A 21,182-nucleotide genomic window follows, 5' to 3' on the forward strand; every position below is an offset into this window, starting at 1 on the left:
CTAATGTATAGACTAGTTAGACCAGTAGTGAATTGTGTGATTAAGGGTAGTTTTGTCACCGACAACTACGACCTAAAACCCCCAAGTAAAACCTAAACCAGGTTCTCGTTGATTTCTGATCTACTTTCATCAAATCAAACTTTTGCCGTTTCGCGTTCAAAGTCCCAAACCTGATGGCCAATGAGTACATCCAAAAGTGTGTTGTTGTTCCGGTTATTCAAAATTCCTATTCGAAATATATACTAGTATAATGTCACTCAAACACTCCATGTGTCCACCACCACTTTTTTCCAATCAACTCAAACTCTAATGCAATTGCAATTCGTAAACAGAATTCAAATTCTTAAATTATATGAATATCGGAAACATATTTTAAACTGAATTTTAATATTTATTGTCTTACAAACATTAAAAGAAAAAAAAAACAAGATAGAAAATAAAATTTTATTGGCTTTGTTTATTGTTGTTTGTTGTTTTCGGTTTGGTTCGCTCTCATGGACGGAGGTACTTGGTCTGGAAACATGTTTTGCATCATGTTAGTCCAGAAGTTGACATCCTTGAGTTTCAGCTCCATCTCCTCAATCTTCTTCTCCACCTTGTTCAACTTGTCTTGTGTCTCAAGATATTTATCTTCATCTAACAAAGATGGAACTGCGGAACTCGGTCTGACACCGTCCCCCATTGACCCATTTGCAAACCTTCTGTCTTCCTTTATTTGAACTTCCTAAAAACCCTCAAAAAATATTTTAAATAGTTAGGTAACATCTCAAATGTTTTTTAACATCTCAAATGTGTTGTTAACTCTTTGTGAATGGCATTTATGTCATCGCCTTGAGACATGTGAATTTGTGTCTCTTCGTCCAGGGCTTTGCAGTTCTCATCTATCAACTCGGATTTTTCGACAAGTAGTTCACCAGTCTCCTCATCCCATTTTAATAGTATACTTTCTGGGGCTGCTGCGTAAGCACCAGTTGTGTCGTTTGCCTTAAGAACTTCATACAAAACAGAAGCAATTCTGCGTGCGTTTATCAACTTCTCTCGCTGACTATTAAGATAATTCCATAGGTTAATGTTGGCTCGCTAAGATTGAAGTAAAACTAGCACTAGTAATGATCAGTATAGGTTAAAAAGAAAGAACGATACGGACGATATACCTATTATCCAAATTGAATGCTGCACCATTTCTGATAACGTATTCCAAGTAAACATCATAAACACGTTTGAGTTCCTTATTATCCCTCTCTTTTCTTAACCTCGCAGTCAACTCGTCATCCTACTAGGAAACAATGAAGACACATGACAAAATAATTAAACAGATAATGTTTAGATATTTCATGAATAATCCGGAAACTCTAGTCCACATCATTTATACGATCGTTCATATCTTTAACAATAACCGTAGACTTAAGAAGCTAGCTAGAATCAGTAGTGTCCCGTTCTACAATATTGGATGACTTGCCTTCTCAAGCCTTCGAAGAAGAGAATTTTTGAACTGTCGTACACCTCTTCCGGTTGAAGTAGCGTCAAGTCGGTGAGCTACCTCAAACGTATAAAAACGGCCTGCGACAAAAATACTTATGAGTCTTTTATAACAAGAAAGCGACAAGAAAAAAAAACAAAGAAAAGAAGAGAAAATTCACAAATAGTAACGATTGACCTAAAAACATTAAAGAAGACGAGAGTAAAACTCACAAAGATAAGCAATACGAGGTTCTTCAGACTCAACCAAGTTTGCTACACGAAGAAACCTTTGAATCCCTGAGGCTAACGTCTCCGGAAGCTTCTCGCTGTCACAGGGCTCCCACACATATTGTTCCCGAAAAGTGACGGATCTCGTGAACTGCTGCGAATCTTCGGGGAAGATGGGATCCATATCAACAAAAACTTCGGTGGAATCAACGGGGACAATTTCTTCGTGAGACATTACGAAAGCTGATTGTTTTACGGTTCTGGTTGGCGTTGAGATAGGTCGAGATGAAAAGGTTCCATTATATAAAGCGGCAATTGCTTAGCGAGGCGAGTTTCCATGTCAATTAACTAAGTAAGCTTTTTACTAAATTTGTACTAGAGAAAGTGGGTTCCCAGCAGTATTTTGCACTTTACAACAACATAACATACCAACGTGCATGGGAAAAGTTAAAAAAAAAAAAAAAAGTTTGTTGAGTGTAAAGGAGCCAAATCTTATTTAATTGAACTGGAATGTAAAGGCTAAAGGCTAAAGCATATATATATATATACTTAATGTTGATGTGCATATGTTATGTATCTATTTCTTAGTCATTAAGATTATATACGTACTAAAAGGCTACAAAAGTAACTTGGGTATCCAAAATCAAACGAATCTGTATTTGAAACATTTTGTTTTGTTTCATATATCATATCTAAACTATTATACATTAAAAATGAGATTATGGATAGTCGATTTCAGTCTAATATGTATAGACCACTAGTGAAGTTTGATTACTGCATGGTAGTTTTGTACTAACGAAATGTGTTGATTTGTTTGAATGTGAATACTGTAAGTGAAGATTGAATCAGTCGCCATACTAGTGTGAATCAGTCATGGTTGTGATTAAAAAAGACCATGGGATTTATATATCACTAGATTAGGACCCGCACAATATGCGGGTTTTAAAACTATTTTAATCAAATTAAAATTTTTAAAAATATAGAAATATTTTTTGTAAGTGAAATATATTTTTCAGAAATAAGTAGATAAATATTTTTAGTTAGAGAGGAGTTTTTAATTTAATACACTAATTTAGATTTTTATATTTAAAACTTATTCTTACAATTCTTATAATAATCTAAAGCTAAATTATCGACCACTATAATGTTTTTGAAACATTAACTATTACAAATATTATTATTGTCAAAATTCAAAAAGTTCAACAACTTATTTACAAAATGTTTTACATGCAATCAACCCATCAAAACGTCATCTTATTAGCATCCACATACAGTTTCACTCTATGTTTTACTACTAATAATGTATTCTTACACCCTAAAATATTTTATTGTTAAAGTACACTCTTTATCACCACCTATAAAATGTATATGTGAACAAATTAAACCAATTTTTGTCTGTTTATTTTCACTTTGACGTAGTTCTTTTTCACGACTAAAATTTTTAGTGACAGTTTGTTTAACTACTAAAATTGTTTGCTCAAAAAATATTTCAGATGAAAAAGTGTGAAGAAAATAGCTAAATGATTGCAATGAGTTTATGACCAACCTAATAAAATTTGAGAAATTAAAAGACAGTTAAAAAAATAAACCATGATGATATAAGAGTCTTAGATAATATAGATATAAAATATAGACTAAAATAAAAAATCTAAAAATACTACAACATAAGAAATTTAAAATATTTATTTTAAAAGAAACAAATTAATATTGATCTTACATATTTTTAACTGAAAAATAAAAAATAAACTCAAAATAATACAGAATTTTTTTTAAATTTATATATATATATATATATCAGAAATTTCTAATAAGAAAATTAAATTTAACTAAATAATATAACTAAAATATAGAAATAGTACAACATAATTAAATTAAAACATTAAAAAGAAGGAATAAACAAATATTGATGCAAATAGAATAAAAGTTCTTACCATCGTCTAAGTTGCGAAGTTGTAATTTAGGAACCCTGTATTTTGGTAAACTATTCAAGACAATGAAAATCAGTGAAATTTTTAAAATAATATGATGTCTATTATTCATAGATGTGAAAATAGTCAGATATGTGGAAGTAGTCAAAGATATATGTTTAGCATCCCCTATATAATAAAATGGAAGTACACAACCTTTTTTTATAGACTATATAATATGGGTTATAAAATTAATTATTTGATAGGTCATAGGTTATATGAGTTATAACCATTAGTTAATCTCGATTTAAGGCCTGACTGGTTCAAACGCTGCGGTTGCGGTTGCGGGAGATTGCGGAAGCGGACGATTGCGGTTTTAAGCGTTATGAAGCGTTTTGAACGACTGATTTAGGGGTTTAAAATTGGTGCGTTTGCGGGAGGTTTACGACTGGTTAACCAGCGGGTGCAATAGCGGTTGGAACATAATAAATGTGATATATAATATATAAATGTTTAAAAACACCAAAATTTTTATTAAACTTGATTTATAATTAAAATTTATTAAAAAAATACTAAAATAATTATTCAAAAACAAATAAATTACATATTGAAATATTTATTCCTGTATGCATTTGGTTTTTCACCAAAAATTTAATCAAGTAATTTGATAATTGACAAAACATATGCTTTAGATCGTAGATATTTTCTCTTTTCTCTTAGATCGTGGGTCAGTAGCTGTATCGGTAGGAATGGTCAAGTGAGAGTTGAGAAGAGTCACTAGTGATTTGTTTTAATATTTTTCACAAATAATCTTATTTTCTTAAATTTCTGATGAAATATTATATTTATTTAGATTTTTTGAACTTATGTGCGATGTGCCATTAAATTTACATTAAGTTTTCTGGATTATTGTTAATTGGAATATTATTTTCTGATATGTTTATTTTATAATCTCTGCAATTATATCCGTACTTCATTTTCTCCAATCATTAATGAGTAAAATGGTTAGATAGAAGATATAACAAAAAAAATCATTATCATTGATTTTTTTTAAGTTTTTTACAAACAAAAAAAAATTCCAACCAATCGCCCGCAACCGCAAACGTTTGCGGGAAGCAGTTTTTGGAATTCAGTGGTTTGGAGCGGTTGGAAGCGATTTGGAGCGATTGGGAGCGGTTTGTGTGATTGGTTCCAATCGCTAGCAATCGCTACCACCCGCAAACGCAGCATTTGCGGGAAGTAGCAGGAGAACCAGTCAACACCTTAAGATCTGCTAAAACAGGATATTCTAAAGAATAAAATAAAATCTCCAAAGATTATTTAATTAACCATATATAGGCAAACATATCTAAAAAAATATTCACGGATTAAGAGTAATTTTTGATTATACTACAAATAAACCGATCAATAATCCATCGTTATCTTTTGATAAGGTATCATTTCTCGGTTTATGTCTTTTAATTCTATCATACTTATAATGATGATTATGATGTTTATACACATTAGTACATTATAATTCATGGTGTACTGCAAGTTAAAATATTATACAACGGAGTTATATGACATGACGTGTTTGAGTAGATACTAATATAAATTTAAAATTTCATTAATTTGGTGCTACACAAATAAAATATAATTTCATTATTTTGTTATACAAATATTAAATTAATAGACATATATAATTAAGTTGATTAAATTAATTTTGAAATAAAAAGTTAATATGCGGTAGGCTGTAGGTTAAGTCATAGAATTAACAATCAAAATACAATATATAATTTTAAACCCTAAACAATTCAAAGAAAATTAACAAACAATATTTTTTTATATCAAATAACTTAATTTGCGGTGTACTGCATGTCAAAATCTATACAAAATATAAGTTCTTTCAATAAGTCATATTCAACATATGATTTAATGGCATAGTATTTCATCTAAAAAAAATAACTTTTAAAACAAATAAAACAATCACATATATGGTGTTTTAAATAAAAATTACAAAATAAACAAAAGAAATTTCAATATATGCTATAGCACGGATTTATCATATTTAGCATATGATTTTATTGCATAATTTTTTATTCACAACAATTTTTAAAAACAATCACATAAATTGTATTTTGTATAAAAACTACAATATAAATAAATTAAAAAATTTAACCCGTGCTCTAGTGAAATAAACCCGAACTGACCTATCAGCATATAGTAAACAGTTCTTATTGCTTGCCAAATCGTAGTACCTTCACTTTTTCGATATATTAGAGAAAGCTATTTTTTACAGTTGATCTGCCAATTTTATTAGTTATCTCTTAAAAAAAATATAAGCCCAACTGTTAATATTTAAGAACCGGCCCACTTTTTTCTTTATTTAGGCTTAATAAAAAGATCATAAGTATTTTATTTAGGGTTTCTTCTGTTCCTCTATTTTTATTTTCCTCGCCTCAACCAAAGTTTAGTATTCTACAAATTGGTGTTTATGTCAACGATCGGAGAATCTATACTATTAAAAGGGAAGCATTTTTAATAAGTAGACATAGAGTTTGAGATTATTACAATGAAATGCCACTCAAAACAGAACAAGGATATGTATAAATCATGTAGCCAAACTGATTGAAATTAAATTGGAGCCAAACAGATTGATAATAATTATACTAGCCGAACAAATATTAAATGATAATAACACATAAAATTCGGAAACAATTAAGACCTACTATAAAATCGGAAACTTACTATAAAATTTAAATAAATTAATCTACAAAATTAGCGTAGAATTTAAACAACTAATTAAAACTAATTAGAAGGGAAGTTCATAGTATAATCTAAGCAACTTAAATCTAGGAAAATTCGAAATTAATACCAAAATCTCCGAAAAATCAATTAAACGTAGATAATAAAGAAATCAGAATCAAATATATCCCTAATAATTTGTACTTGCCATAACTAATCGACTATTAAAAATCAAAACAGTCAACATTATACCATTTTAATAACAAACTAATTGATTGTTTCTTAAAATATCTACCAATATAACAAATGTTTTTCCTAACCTACTAACCATTCAGAGTAATTTTAGGAACCATAAAACTATTAAGAAAAATATATTTTTAATGATGAAAGATTTTTTTAATCCTAAATGACAGCTTATTTGTTTTTGTATAAATACTGCTTCTATTGACAAGCCGATCACTCAGATTCATTGATATAGTTCTATTAAAATATTTCTTTTGGTGTTTTTTTTGTAGTGTTCTTTTGGTGTTTTCTTTGGTTCTATAAAATCAAAATAGTGTTTTTGGTGTTTTTTCTCACATGCCTCGGATATTAACCCAGTGGCATCTTGAGTATGAAGCAAAAAGAAACCAGGAAATGCAAAATTCATGTATTATAGTCTCAAAATTACATGTAAACTAAAGTTATTATTTTGTTTTTTGTACTTCAAAAAGCAAGTATATAAGTTTAAGTACACGTCAACATTAGGATGAAAGGTTATGATAATTTTATTTCCATGTATATACATGTATTAATGAGAGTTTGACTTTGAGCGGTTAACAGGACAATGAATATGCCATTTTTGAATAAATATGGCATCATCAGTTACATATTAAGATTCTTAATTTAATATTGGATTATTTTCTTAAGCCTATGTTTTCTCACATTTTTTTTTTTTGGTTTATACAGAGTGACATGTAAAGCCAAAATCATAGGAAAAACTGTTACAATGTTTTCAATACAAAAAAATCAGAATACACAAGCTACACCGCACCTTTTGCACAACTCTACAGGTTTTATTTTTTTATTATAACTTATATATGTTATAATAGAATATAACATTACTGTAGTGGCAACCCTCAAGTTTCAATAATATATTATAAGGTCTGTTCGTTTCAACCCTCAAATTACAAGTGAGCGACTTAAAGGCAACGAATTCGGTAATTAGTGTCGGTAAAACTAAACCAGAGACAGATTAAGAAAATGTGAACTTGCATGATTAAACGAACTGGCCCATAGTCTAATCAAAGTTTTGAAATTGCATGATTAAAAGACTTTTAAAAATGATTTACGATTGTAATGTCTGTATTTTCTAAGGTAAAACAGGGAGGAGAAAAATCAAGGCACTTCTTGACGTGTAGTATACTTTACTTGTGATTGATTTTACTGTATTTAGAATTATATATGAAAACAAATAGTGTAAAATATATATATGTGTGATATAAAAGATAAATTATTTTTTAATATATTACATAAACATAAAGGTAATTTTTGTTTTTTTGGTCGTAAAGACCAGCTAATTTTTTTTATCCATTGGATCCTGATCATATAAACTTGTGGATCTTTGTTTACAAATTACAAAATAATTAAAATTAAATCAACAACTTTGATAAGTAGCCAATATTTATGAAAGTCGTTTTTAAAAGTGTTCATAACTAATCAGATTATTAATATTGGTAATGTATATATGGAAACTTATTTTATTTTGGTAGTATATTATTTGATATTTCTAAAACGACCATCTAATTTAATATCTATATGGAAAGAAACATGTAATTCGGAGAAAATATATTATCTAAACTATTCTGGATAAAATATGAGGATGAGAATTTTGGGTAACATGGATTCAAGCATGATAGATTTAGACATAACATTTACTTATGTGGATTACATGGGACGGGTTTTTTGTGGGTCAATATAATTTAATACTCCCTCCGTTTCAAAATATAGGATGTTTTAGAGAAGTTTGTTGTTTCATAATATAGGATGTTTTCAAATTTCAATGCAACTTTTAGATTAGTTTAGTAGTTTATATTATGCAGTATTGTTTCTGATTGGTTGAACTTATTAAAAGTAAAGTCTTCTTAATATGCGTGCTTTGCTTAAAACATCCTATATTTTGAAACGGAGGGAGTATATTGCAGGGCACACGGGGTTAATCTGCTTGAAAACTATTTTAAAGTCATCCAGTTCATGAATTTCTAGCTGATCACTAATCCATATCACAATCGATCCGGGTTCGCTATCATGTCGATCCAAAATTTATGGTGATAACAATATTATGAAAGAAATCCATTATAAGTTTATGTTCTAAATGTCATATCAAATAAATATATCTACCAATAAAATGTCGTACATATATGCAGTTCCAAATCTCTTACATATTTTCTTATTTGTTGGACTAGAATATAAGATCTCAAATATTTAAATTATTATTAAAACCTTAGTTATGCGATAGAATATAAGATCTCAAATAGTTAAATTATTATTAAAACCTTAGTTATGCGATGAAAAATCTTAACATATACGGGACGAGACGCATTTTCTGTCCCAAAATAAACATACCGTTTTTTATTACTACTTTTTTATATGTATTGTCTTTATTGATAACAAAAACAAATCTGATCATTCTTTTTCTCTAAACCAAATGTAGAGTTTAGATCTTGAATATTAATAACATTTCTAAAAAATTGTTTAGAAATATGTTAGTAAACTTTGTTTTTGAAATCAACCCCGCACATACGTGCGGGTCCGAATCTAATCTTCGTTAAACCCGAAAAAGAGTTTCGGAGATTTTGAAGACGTGGATAATATAAGTCAATTGCCTGATGAATTGCTATTGAAGGTACTATTGTTTCTCCCAACAAAAGTTGCTGTAAGCACAAGTATATTATCCAAGCGATGGGAGTTTCTTTGGATGTGGTTGCCTAAGCTTGAGTACGATTCAATCTATTACTCATATGATGGTCCCCTAAGTGTAGGGCTTGATCCTGAACGTGAAAATCTGGTGAATTTTATTTAATTCAATCTGCCATTACATAAAGCTCCGGTCTTAGAATGCTTTCGTCTCAACTTTAGCTATGGACCAAATCAAATAGTTAAAGCTGAAACTTTTAGTACGTGGGTTGTAATAGCAGTTTCTCGCTGTGTCCGTGAGTTAAGCCTCAAACTTATTGATTGTACGAATCACACGTTGACTATGATACCGAGTAGTTTGTATACCTGCAAATCGCTTGTGATCTTGAAACTCATAGACGACATAGTCGTGCATGTACCTCGCATGGCTTGTCTCTCAAACTTAAAAACTTTGCTCCTTCGACGTGTGATTTACTCAGATGACAAGTCTTTTTACCGACTTCTTTCCAGTTGCCCTGTTCTTGAGGATCTAATGTTGGAACAACATAAATATCACTGTCTTAGAACATTGAGGGTAATTGTCCCATCTTTGCAGAGACTAACCCTAAAGATAAGAAGAGGTGATAAGTTCGATGAGCTTGTGATAGACACTCCTTCTTTGAAGTATTTCGAAGTTACGGATTATAAAGAAAGATATGTAACTGAGGACGATAGCTACTCCTTCGAATTCAAAGATATGCCTAACTTGGAGGAGGCGTACATTGATTCGAAAAACCCTGATGTCGAAAAGTTTGTTAGATCAATCACATTCGTCAAGCGGGTCTCATTATGCATACGAGTCAATGCTGAAGAGGTATAATCTGTTTCCATTTATCTACCAATCTCATTTTAGAAAACTCAACCAGCTGGTTATCTTGAGGTTGAATCATTTTTCATCATGTGCAGGCGGTGTATCGTGAAGGTCTTGCATTTAACCAGCTAAAACATCTGAAGCTATGTCCATGCGATCCAAATTGGTCGAAACTACTTGTTCGGTTACTTAAAGATTCTCCTAATTTAAAAGAGTTAGAGGTCTATATTAATGATGTAAGTTTCTTTCATAGAGTTCGTTCGTTTTTGTTTAATTTACCGTAAATTATGTTTAAGCCATGCTCTCATGTTTGATCTCAGGACCATAAAGAGAGTAATTTAGATCCACTGCTTCGCTGGGATAATGAACTGAATTGTGTTCCTGAATGCTTGTTATCGAGTCTTGAAACTTTCAAGTGGACAGGGATACAAGGATCTCGAAAAGTGATAGATTTGGCAAAATATATCTTGAGAAATGCTCGTTGCTTAAAGGCTGTGACAATCAGGTTCCGGTCTGCTCTAGAGACTGAAGATGAACGTGAGATGGTGATCCAGGAGCTGTTACTTTCTTTGCGACATTCGACAACTCATACTATGTTTTCATTTATATGAACCGTACCGGTCTGCTCTAGATGATCACCTCAATGCCGCTAGTGTTTATTGTTTGGAAGTTGCTTGCCAATTTTAAGATGTTGGCTTCGACAAAGCTATTGTTATGACTAATAATTATGTGATCAATTATGTAACTCTTGAAGAACAATCATTATTTTTCAACAGTGCCTAAACTATTAGTATCATTCTCTATTGTTTCATCGTGTTCCAAACATATAATATACTAGATTAGGACCCGCACTAAGTGCGGATTTTAAAATAATTTAATAAAACTAAAAGATTTAAAATTATAGAAATACTTTTTTGTAAATGAAATGAACAATACATCTTCATTCACCCCCTTATAAAATAAGAAAATAAAATATGTATACATTATTATAAAATTAAAAATTTAAATTATTTTTTTATAAACCTAAACTGATATATAATGTAAAATCTAAACGCTAACCATCTCATTTGTAAACTCAAACCGACATATAATTTCGTTCTAATTGTAAAATCTAAACCTTAGCCATCTCATTTGTAAATCCAAACCGACATATATTTTCGTTCTAATTGTAAAATCTAAATTCTAACATCTCATTTGTAAACCCAAACCAACATAAAATTTTGTTTTAATTGTAAAATCTAAACCCTGACCACCTCATTTGTAAACCCAAACCGACATGTAATTTCGTTTTAATTGTATAATCTAAACCCTAATTCTTATTTATAAATCCAAACCGATATATAACCTTGTTTAATTGTAAAATCTAAACCAATCAAATATTTAACTTTCCTTTTATTTTTTTCTATTTTAAACTTATTATTACAATTCTTACAATAACCTTAAGCTAAATTATCGACCACCAAAATATTTTTCAAATATTAACCATTATGAATATTATTATTCCTAAATTTCAAAAGCGTTCAACAATTTATTCACAAAATATTTTACATGCAATCAACCCGTTATAGTGTTATCTTATTAGCATCCACATACAATTGTACTCTTTGTTTTACCACTAATAATGTGTTTTATTGTTAAAATATGCTCTTAATCACCACCTATAAAATGTATATGTGAACAAATTAAACCAATTTCTGTCTCTTTACTTTCACTTTGAGGTAATTTCTTTTCACCACTAAAATTTGTAGTGACAATATGTTTAACCACTAAAATTGTTTAGCCAAAACATATTTTTCATGAAAAATTGAGGAAAAAATATCTACATAAATGCAATGAGCTTATGACCAATCCAATAAAATTTGATTATAGGTGGTAGTAAATATTTTCATTTTTGCTTTTGGATTGTTTTTTTTTGTTGGTAAATATTTTTAACTTTTTTTTAGCGATTAACTTAGACATGTGTCAAAATATAAGATCGTTAACTTGACACATGTCGCGATCATATTAGACAGTAATTTGGACACGTGTCGACATCTTATCGATACAATTGACACATGTCACAATCTCGTTAATGAGTAATTTTGACATCAAACTTTATATAATAAGATAATATAGAGTTTTTGTAAGCAAAAAAACTATTTTTCTGATCCAACACTAGTATCCTAACATGTTGTTTATACTTTTTTCATTTTTGTTTCCCATTTTGTTAGTAGGATTTTATTCTTTTAAGTAGATAGTTCACAGTAGCATGTACTTAGGCCGGACCCGTAGTTAAAGCTCAACAAGCAAGGGTTTCAGACAGCAGAATTTATATAGGATTTTAGGGGCATCAAATGTGAGAATATTCTTTATAGCCTAGTGGTTTAACTATTCAAGTGTTGTTCTCATTGCCCCTCTTAGATTCGAATCCTCTCAACTGTTAATCAATAAATGAATTTTTTAAACCATTTTTCCTTCTTTTCTCCAAAAAATTGATTTTTTCTTCCATTTTTTCTTTAAACAAAAAAACAATTTTACTAATATTATTTTGTTAGATTACTTAAAGTTAAATTATTTAATAACTAGATTAGGACCCGCGGTGTACCGCATGACAAATTATTTATAATTGAAACATTTAAATTATAAATTGTATTTGTTGACTAAATATGTTATAATTATATAATAATTATTAATTTTGTGGTTTAAAGTTTAGACAATATGATACTGCAATATAATTTATTTTTACATAATATTTATTAATCAATTTGAATAGACATGTCTATTTTTGGATACCGATAGTGTTAACAAAATAATGAAATGATGTTTTACCCGTTTAACACCAATGAATGATATTTTAAATTTATATAAATATCGACAAACCTGCTATATAACTCCGTCCCCAGGTATTTTAACTCGCACTATATAATCTTAATTTTTAATAGTTATTGTTTTATATTATAAATATTAGATTGAGTTGATATGTTATTTATTAAAGTTGTAACCATTTACATTTTATAAGATTGACGCTTCATATAAAGTTTAAATATTTATAATACTTGGAATTCTTAAAATGGTTGAGTATTTCTCATATTTGAAGTTTCATAAAAGTTTAAATATATTATTAATATTTTAAAGGTCTTCTAACTTTTTTTAAATATTTATAATATTTGAAACTTCATAAACGTATAAATATTATTAATATTTTTAACATTTTATAAAGTTTAACTTTCTAAAAAATAGAAATATTTATACTTTTTATAAAATATAAATATTTAACTTTTTAAAAGTTTTAAATATTTATAATATTTAACTTTTTAAAAATCTTTAAAACAAAGAACTGGAATAAACCAAATAAAAGCTTTTTAAGTTTGAATGTCTGATAAATCAAGCTTTCTACTCAATTGTATTATGAACATTTTGGTCTCTTTTATAGTATGACTTTGAACTATTGCCCAATTATTTAGGCGATGTGGGATATTGTACCCGTATTTAGTTATTCAATCTATTGAATAATATATGCCCGCTTTAAAAATTTGTATTACATAGTATGTAGTAAAAAATCACAATTTTTATTAAACTAAATGCATAATAGAATAATTCAAGATAATTTAAATATAAATTCAAATAAAAATAAAAGGGAATCATAAAATTAAATTTGTTCTTTAATTATTTAAACTAATACTCTTTTGTCTTCTTCTATTTCCTTTTTTCTCAAGTTTGCCAATCTCTATGATTCATTTTTATTCTTAACAGATCAGAAGAATTACTATACAATGGCTTAATAATTAAATGGAAAGTGCTAATTTCAGATAAAGTAATTATTATATAGTTTTTTTCTGTCTGTTTTTTTTTTCTTGGTTAACTCAGAGAGTAAATCTCCAGACCCGTGGAAGGTCCGAGACTAATCTCTCTGGGGGAAGGGCATCCCACGGATAGGGTCCCCCTAGTTATGCAAATGGGCCGTAAGCAATGGACCCATACCCATGTAGCCAAAGGGATAAAGCTGAGCAATTCTTGCGCTTGGGAAGAATCGATCCCTGGCCTAGACCAACAGAACGACTCTTCCACCAAGGCTAGAACCACTAGCCCACCACCTCATGGTTGTTTTTTTTCTGTCTGTTTTGTTTGTTTATTTATATTCTTTTTTTTTATTATCATTTTGAACATCCAACATTTGTTTATATTTGTAAACATATTAAGCTTTAGCTTTTATGTCATTGTATTATGCGAAACTTTTTTTTTGGGCATCAATCCTTAGTTTGCTTTAGGCACCATATAGATAGTACTATTTATATACTTCCTCTGTATCAAAATACTTGATGTTTTAGGATTTTTTCTTGTATCAGAATACTTGATTTTCTAGAGTATTTAATGCATTCTTATTTTCAAAATCAACTAACTATTTAATGATTTTGCTTTTACTATAAATAAACTATTAAATCAATCCATTTGTTCTAAGTATAAAAAAAAAAGCACACGGTTATATATATCATTTATTGTTTTGGGTTAATCATTTGTATTGTTTGGATGACATTAATTATTTTCTTAATCCTAGTGAAAATCTTAAAAAATCAAGTATTCTGATACAGAGGGAGTATATGTTTGTTCGTTCAAAGTTAATAAATTACAAACAAAGAAAGTTGTCTTCCTAGTTCCTACATACAATTGTGAAACCGAAACTCATGCGGACAAATCGAAATTTCTACGTTTGCCTATATTTTCGGTTAATTAATCTAGTATAAATGATAGGAAACTACTATAAAACAATTAATGTCAGGTGACGAAAAAAGGAAACAAAATAATTAATTTGCAAATGCGTAATAATGGGGTAAATTAGTCATTTCGTAGTCTCCCCCTGGTTCTCCGTAACTGTCTCTCAAAAATTAATTAGAGAGAGAGAGAGAGATTTTACTCTTTAATTTCAGAGACGCTCGTCCGTTTTGGTTCTTCCCCCTTCCCTTCCCTTCCCTCTCTTTCTTCTTTCTTCTTTCTTCACTCCTTTATTTATTTATTTTATTTATCTCTTCTCCGGCTTTCCCTCTCTCAACAGATTCGTCAAGCTTTAGATTCATCCTGATCTCTCAATCGATCCCGGTACGTTAACTCTTTTTTTGCTTTCACAATTTTGTTTCCTGATCTCTAAGCTTAATTTGTGAAGGCTGCGTTTGATGCAATGTTCTGAAAATTTTCTCTTCTTCGTTCGTTTTATAATGTCTGATGCTTTCTCATCATCGCTTTTCGTTGGATCTATCTGCTGCCTCAATCTTTGCGAAATTTTTTTGCGTATTTTGATTGCTACATTTGTCTTACTCGCTGTGGATCTAGATCTGATCAATTTTTTTAGAATTATCTCTCGCTTATAGCATCGTTGTTGCTTCATAAAATTTTTCTATCGAAGCTGAATCACAGTGAGAGATTTCCCCAAAATGAATAGATCTGAAATGGTTCTGCTTAGTTTTGTAGTCTATCTGTTTGATTAAATTACATTTGGAGCTTTCCTGAATGCAATTTTCATGGTTTTTTTTTTTGATGTAACAGATTTGATTGTTATTTCCACAATTCAACATGGCTACTTATAAGCCAAAGAACATCCTCATCACTGGTGCTGCTGGTTTCATTGCTTCCCATGTTGCCAACAGACTTGTTCGTAGCTACCCTGACTACAAAATCGTTGTCCTTGACAAGCTTGATTACTGTTCTAACCTCAAAAACCTCAACCCTTCTAAATCCTCTCCCAATTTCAAGTTTGTGAAAGGTGACATCGCCAGTGCTGATCTCGTCAACTACCTTCTCATCACTGAAGAGATCGACACCATTATGCATTTCGCTGCTCAAACTCATGTTGACAACTCTTTTGGTAATAGCTTTGAGTTTACCAAGAACAATATCTATGGTACTCATGTTTTATTGGAAGCTTGTAAAGTCACTGGTCAGATCAGGAGGTTTATTCATGTCAGTACTGATGAGGTCTATGGAGAGACTGATGAGGATGCTTCTGTTGGAAATCACGAGGCTTCTCAGTTGCTTCCTACTAACCCGTACTCTGCTACTAAGGCTGGAGCTGAGATGCTTGTGATGGCGTATGGTAGATCTTACGGGTTACCAGTTATAACAACTCGTGGGAACAATGTTTATGGTCCTAACCAGTTTCCTGAAAAGTTGATTCCTAAGTTCATCTTGTTGGCTATGAATGGGAAGGCTCTCCCAATCCACGGAGATGGTTCTAATGTTAGGAGTTACCTCTACTGCGAAGATGTTGCTGAGGCGTTTGAGGTTGTTCTTCACAAAGGGGAAGTTAACCATGTCTACAATATCGGGACTACGAGAGAAAGGAGAGTGATTGACGTTGCCAATGACATTAGCAAACTCTTTGGAATAGACCCTGACTCTACCATTCAGTTTGTGGAGAACCGGCCTTTCAATGACCAGAGGTACTTCCTCGATGACCAGAAGCTGAAGAAATTGGGATGGTGTGAACGAACCACTTGGGAAGAAGGACTCAGGAAGACAATGGAATGGTACACTGAGAACCCTGAGTGGTGGGGCGACGTTTCTGGAGCTCTGCTTCCTCATCCACGGATGCTCATGATGCCAGGTGACCGACACTCTGATGGCTCTGACGAGCACAAGAAAACAGATGGTAATCAGACATTCACGGTGGTTACTCCGACCAGGGCTGGTGGTTCTGCAGACAAACCATCTTTAAAGTTCCTTATCTATGGGAAGACTGGGTGGCTCGGTGGCCTTCTGGGAAAACTATGTGAGAAGCAAGGTATTCCATACGAGTATGGAAAAGGGAGACTAGAAGACAGAGCTTCTCTAGTGGCGGATATTCGCAGCATCAAACCTAGTCATGTCTTCAACGCTGCGGGTTTAACTGGTAGACCCAATGTTGACTGGTGTGAATCTCACAAAACCGAGACCATCCGGGTTAATGTTGCTGGAACTTTGACTCTAGCAGATGTTTGCAGAGAGAATGATCTACTGATGATGAACTTTGCCACTGGTTGTATATTCGAGTACGATGCTGCGCATCCAGAAGGTTCAGGGATTGGTTTTAAAGAAGAAGACAAACCCAACTTCACCGGTTCTTTCTACTCAAAAACAAAAGCAATGGTAAGATAGCATCTCATAACCAAACAAACATCTGATCCTCAATGTCTTAAAACTCTGTCCATAAAAATCCTCTTGTTTCTATTTTTTGCAAGGTCGAAGAGCTTCTAAGAGAATTTGACAACGTGTGCACCTTGAGAGTGCGGATGCCAATCTCATCTGACTTGAATAACCCGAGGAACTTCATCACAAAGATCTCGCGTTATAACAAAGTGGTGAACATCCCAAACAGCATGACCATACTAGACGAACTTTTACCAATCTCAATTGAAATGGCGAAGAGGAACCTAAGGGGGATATGGAACTTCACCAATCCAGGAGTGGTGAGCCACAACGAGATTCTAGAGATGTACAAGAGTTACATTGAGCCGGATTTCAAATGGTCCAACTTCACTTTGGAAGAACAGGCTAAAGTCATCGTTGCACCACGGAGCAACAACGAGATGGATGGTTCCAAGCTCAGCAAGGAGTTTCCAGAGATGCTTTCCATCAAAGATTCGTTGATCAAATACGTCTTCGAACCCAACAAGCGAACGTAAAACACACACACACACACACGCACACACACACTTCCTCTCTATGTGTTCATTAGAATGTTTTTGATTTGATTTATCATATGATTCATTTACTCTTTTGCATTCTACGACTTGTAGCTCTCTTCACACATTCTACATCACAACACATTTTTGTTTACATTACTATTTTTACACAGATCAATTTATTTGAGTTTATTTTACGTACTATCATTATTCCTCATTTCCTACTCCAATTAGAATGCGTGTTTGTTTCCATGTCAAGATAAGAAAAAGAGTTTCAGAAAGAAACAAAATCGACTGATATAACTTATTTCCCTTTGCTATAATTTAAACTTGAGGATGCTATTTGTTACAAGAACAATATCTCTCATATGTTAATCTTCCTAATGCATAAATAGAAATCGCAATCTCAAATGCAAACTAAATTAAACCCTCTGTACCTTCTGTCCCCATCTTCGCCACACGACCATCTACCAGCATTTTGCTTTCGCTTAATCACCTTAGCACCTTAGCCAACTACTGAGAGACATTCCATAAAAATGATGAAGATGTAAAAATGATGAAGAAGACAATGGAAGAAAGGAACAGAAAGAGCTCAGTACCTTGAATTTTGTTCTTCTCTTCACTAAGCTGGTAGAGCGTATTGTCTAGACAATGGTAGAGTTTCTTGGCTCGTTATAAGATTTAAAAGCTAAGTCAGTAGGAGTTGAAGATTGACTGTTTGAGTTCTTTATAAAGGAGACTTGAATAGAGAGTTTGGGATTGTACCTTCTGTTTCTGTAGACAACCAATCATGTGCACAGAACAAAGCCTGTCTAATATCAGGGTTCAAGGAACTCTGGCTATCAGCGATCATTGGTGTCCCAGAGTTAAACGTTGAATCAGGCGCAAGGATTGACATTGGCGTCCCCAAAATGTCACGTGCCAGAAGAGAGAGGACAGGGTATCTTGGTGTATGAACCTTCCAGTAATTCAGAATGTTGAACTCGCCAGTACGGGGGAACATTGGTTCAGACAAGTATTTGTCCAAATCTGATGTTGTGTTCAGGTTCTGAGAAGTTTCACGGAGAAACTTGTCGAATCCTTTCAATCTGTCTCTAGTGTCCATGGCTCTACCTAAGCCAGAGCCAGAGAATGAAGAGTCTTCACCGACAATAGATGAGCACATTGAATATGCATCAAGAAGCTCCTTGACACCATTCGACACTTCCTTGATGCGATCCAGAGCGGTGCTGCCATAGATCTTAGAGTAGTAATACTCTACCAACTTCATCTTGAATCGAGGATCCAATATCGCAGCGATGGCTAAAACAAGGCTGCATTTGTTCCAATACTCATCGAATTTAGTCTTCATATTTGCTGCAAGAGAACTCAAGAAATTGTCCTGGTTCTTGCACCACTCGATCAACTGGATGTGGAAATCACACATCTCAACAAAGTATACATTTGCTGTCGGGAACTTGTTTCTTGAAAAGTCAGAGGCAATATCGAACACAAGTTTAAGATAACTGGTAACGTATCTTGTCCATTCCCACTCCTCATCGGTTAGAGATGAATCAAACGCGTGATCGTGATCACGCAGATGGCAAAACGCACCCTTGTACTCCAGCACAGTTTCAAGCATCACGTAAGTAGAGTTCGAGTTACCAAGAGAATCAAGAACCAAGAGCTTGTGGGAGTTGATTCCAGCGAGTTGAGCGATTTCATTGAACCTTACTTGTGTTGATTGTGAGCTCTTGACATATCTCACACTTGCTCGAATCTTCTGGATCACATCTCTCATAGCCTCCAAGCAATCTTGGACAAGAGAACTCAGAAGATGAGCGGCAGATTTCAACTCAAGTAACTGCCCGTTGATTAAGATCTGGCTGCTCTGAGACATGTGGTCTTTAATTCGCAGGACAATCTCTTCATTAACAGAAAAACTGTCAAACGTTACAGCGAAGAGCTTGCTCTCAAGCCTCCATTCAATCAAACATCTGATGATCACTTCCGAGAGCATATCCTCAGTATGAGAAGGATCCAAGGTGATAAAGTTTAGAACATTCCTGTGTAGCCTCCACTCCTCATCGATATAATGAGAGGCCAAACACACGTAGTTAGCACCGTCCCGTGAAGACCACATCTCCACGGAAAGATTGATCTTGCCATATAAATTATTCAAAGTATGCTGCACTCTCTGCTTCTCCCTCATGTAAATCTCCATACATGAATCCTCAACTGTGCTATTTGGCACAACTTCAAACAAGGGCTGAAGGTTCCTAGCAAACACTTTGAAACCAACATGATCAACCATGGCTAACGGATAACCGTGCATAATAATCATACGTGCAAGATCAACCTGACTCCTTTCTTGACTAAACCTTCCTCCACTTCCTCGGCTAAGAACCACCTCATCCCTACGGTGTTGCTCCTGATCGAACTTAGGTCTGAGATACTCGTCTTTCTGTTGACCCTCATCGAAACTGATAGGAGTAGCAAGAGTAACTGGATTCTCTTTCTTCTTTCTTTTAGGTGTCAGCAACTGAGACATGTCATGATTGGTTCGTTTGAGACACCGCATAAGATGGTTCCTAAGATGAGTAGTACCGCTGTTGCTCGAACCACTGAGTTTCTTATTACACTGAATGCAAACAGCATAGCACACATCAGCCTTTCTCACCCTCTCAAAGTAATTCCAAACAACAGATGTCAACCTCTTCGATTTCTGCAAGATGATCTCATTTGATTCATCCATCTCATACAAAAGCTCGTATAGCTTCTCCACCAAAATCCCCTATTCATTGATTAAAAAAAACAAAACTTTTAGACTTTTACAATGACACTAAGTGTTACAAAGATCATCATCTTAACTAACAACATCAGCATTATACAATTTGATCAAAACCAAAGACAACAGAGATCAAAATCATAAAACCACATTATTCAACAATAACACAACCACACAAATTGAGTTGAATGAAATCAAACAAAGGTAAAAACTTTCTGATGAAATAAGTCATACACTGAAAACAAACAAACAGAACCCTTTTGAAATTTGCGAGCAAGGCAGAGTTTTTTTGATACGAAGAAATTAGCGAACAGAGTTAGAGACGAACAGAGCAAAAGCAATAAAGGTTTGAAATTTGAGGCACCTTTGTTTAACAAAATTATAATAAAAGGCCGTCAGAATCTGTGGAGACTAGAATCGGAGGATCCGAGGAGCTCTTTTAAGGGTTACGGGTGGGAAGAAGCTGGATCGAAGTATTATCAGATCCGATGGATGATTTGGGTTATTTAAAGACCCGGATTTAGGGGTTCCGGGTGGGTTATACCTATACCCAAGCAGGATAAACGGATCCGGTTCTGGATCCGAATTAACAATCCCGGTTTCGATTCACAAGTAACGCGGCCCTCGGCACGGTTTGGATAGATCTGGTTCCCGATCCGATCCGATCCGATCTCAATTAATACAATTTATTAATTATAATTCAAAATTAAACACGTCTA

The 21,182-nt window shown here is 32.7% G+C and overlaps 4 protein-coding genes across 10 annotated transcripts; 2 read left to right on the forward strand and 2 right to left on the reverse strand.

Annotated features, from left to right (window-relative positions):
• Positions 1 to 324: 324 nt before the first annotated feature.
• Positions 325 to 2,201, reverse strand: LOC104745756 (putative callose synthase 8). Its single transcript, XM_087486915.1, has 5 exons — positions 1,693 to 2,201; positions 1,460 to 1,560; positions 1,155 to 1,273; positions 804 to 1,045; positions 325 to 726 (listed from the first exon to the last, which is right to left on the reverse strand). The coding sequence occupies exons 1-5, from the start codon at positions 1,922 to 1,924 to the stop codon at positions 458 to 460; spliced, it is 963 nt and encodes a 320-aa protein (XP_087343041.1). The 5' UTR covers positions 1,925 to 2,201; the 3' UTR covers positions 325 to 457.
• A 5,457-nt stretch (positions 2,202 to 7,658) lies between these two features.
• Positions 7,659 to 10,676, forward strand: LOC104748197 (putative F-box/LRR-repeat protein At4g15060). Its single transcript, XM_087487015.1, is given in 4 exon segments — positions 7,659 to 7,676; positions 9,142 to 10,068; positions 10,161 to 10,301; positions 10,386 to 10,676. Coding segments are annotated over 4 exon segments (1,377 nt in total).
• A 3,824-nt stretch (positions 10,677 to 14,500) lies between these two features.
• Positions 14,501 to 17,900, forward strand: LOC104765294 (trifunctional UDP-glucose 4,6-dehydratase/UDP-4-keto-6-deoxy-D-glucose 3,5-epimerase/UDP-4-keto-L-rhamnose-reductase RHM3). The gene is made up of 3 exons (XM_087488833.1): positions 14,501 to 15,138; positions 15,583 to 17,160; positions 17,253 to 17,900. Exons 2-3 carry the CDS (start codon positions 15,610 to 15,612, stop codon positions 17,694 to 17,696), a joined length of 1,995 nt encoding a protein of 664 aa, XP_087344959.1. The 5' UTR covers positions 14,501 to 15,138; positions 15,583 to 15,609; the 3' UTR covers positions 17,697 to 17,900.
• A 91-nt stretch (positions 17,901 to 17,991) lies between these two features.
• LOC104745758 (zinc finger BED domain-containing protein RICESLEEPER 1) lies at positions 17,992 to 21,126 on the reverse strand. 7 transcript variants are annotated; one of them, XM_087488829.1, is made up of 4 exons: positions 20,828 to 21,126; positions 18,462 to 20,469; positions 18,296 to 18,359; positions 17,992 to 18,212 (listed from the first exon to the last, which is right to left on the reverse strand). In XM_087488829.1, the coding sequence occupies exons 2-3, from the start codon at positions 20,428 to 20,430 to the stop codon at positions 18,319 to 18,321; spliced, it is 2,010 nt and encodes a 669-aa protein (XP_087344955.1). In that variant the 5' UTR covers positions 20,431 to 20,469; positions 20,828 to 21,126; the 3' UTR covers positions 17,992 to 18,212; positions 18,296 to 18,318. The 7 variants fall into 7 exon arrangements, with proteins under 7 accessions (XP_087344955.1, XP_087344957.1, XP_087344952.1 ...); XM_087488831.1 differs by having other exon boundaries at positions 17,992 to 18,209; positions 20,828 to 20,944; XM_087488826.1 differs by having other exon boundaries at positions 18,296 to 18,384; positions 20,828 to 20,944.
• Positions 21,127 to 21,182: the final 56 nt, after the last annotated feature.

Source organism: Camelina sativa, chromosome 15, assembly GCF_030686135.1.
Source record: "Camelina sativa cultivar CO46 ecotype springtype chromosome 15, ASM3068613v1".
Classification (NCBI taxonomy): domain Eukaryota; kingdom Viridiplantae; phylum Streptophyta; class Magnoliopsida; order Brassicales; family Brassicaceae; genus Camelina; species Camelina sativa.

Bases quoted from the DNA above. Each gene is read 5' to 3' on its own strand.
- LOC104745756 (XM_087486915.1), bottom strand. From the start codon at position 1,924: ATGTCTCACGAAGAAATTGTCCCCGTTGATTCCACCGAAGTTTTTGTT. The intron at 1,561-1,692 runs GTGAGTTTTACT...TTTTTGTCGCAG, and splicing joins ACCTCGTATTGCTTATCTTT to GCCGTTTTTATACGTTTGAG. The intron at 1,274-1,459 runs GCAAGTCATCCA...GTTTCCTAGTAG, and splicing joins TTCTTCGAAGGCTTGAGAAG to GATGACGAGTTGACTGCGAG.
- LOC104765294 (XM_087488833.1), top strand. From the start codon at position 15,610: ATGGCTACTTATAAGCCAAAGAACATCCTCATCACTGGTGCTGCTGGT. The intron at 17,161-17,252 runs GTAAGATAGCAT...ATTTTTTGCAAG, and splicing joins ACTCAAAAACAAAAGCAATG to GTCGAAGAGCTTCTAAGAGA.
- LOC104745758 (XM_087488826.1), bottom strand. From the start codon at position 20,430: ATGGATGAATCAAATGAGATCATCTTGCAGAAATCGAAGAGGTTGACA. The intron at 18,385-18,461 runs GTACAATCCCAA...CTACTGACTTAG, and splicing joins GTTGTCTACAGAAACAGAAG to CTTTTAAATCTTATAACGAG.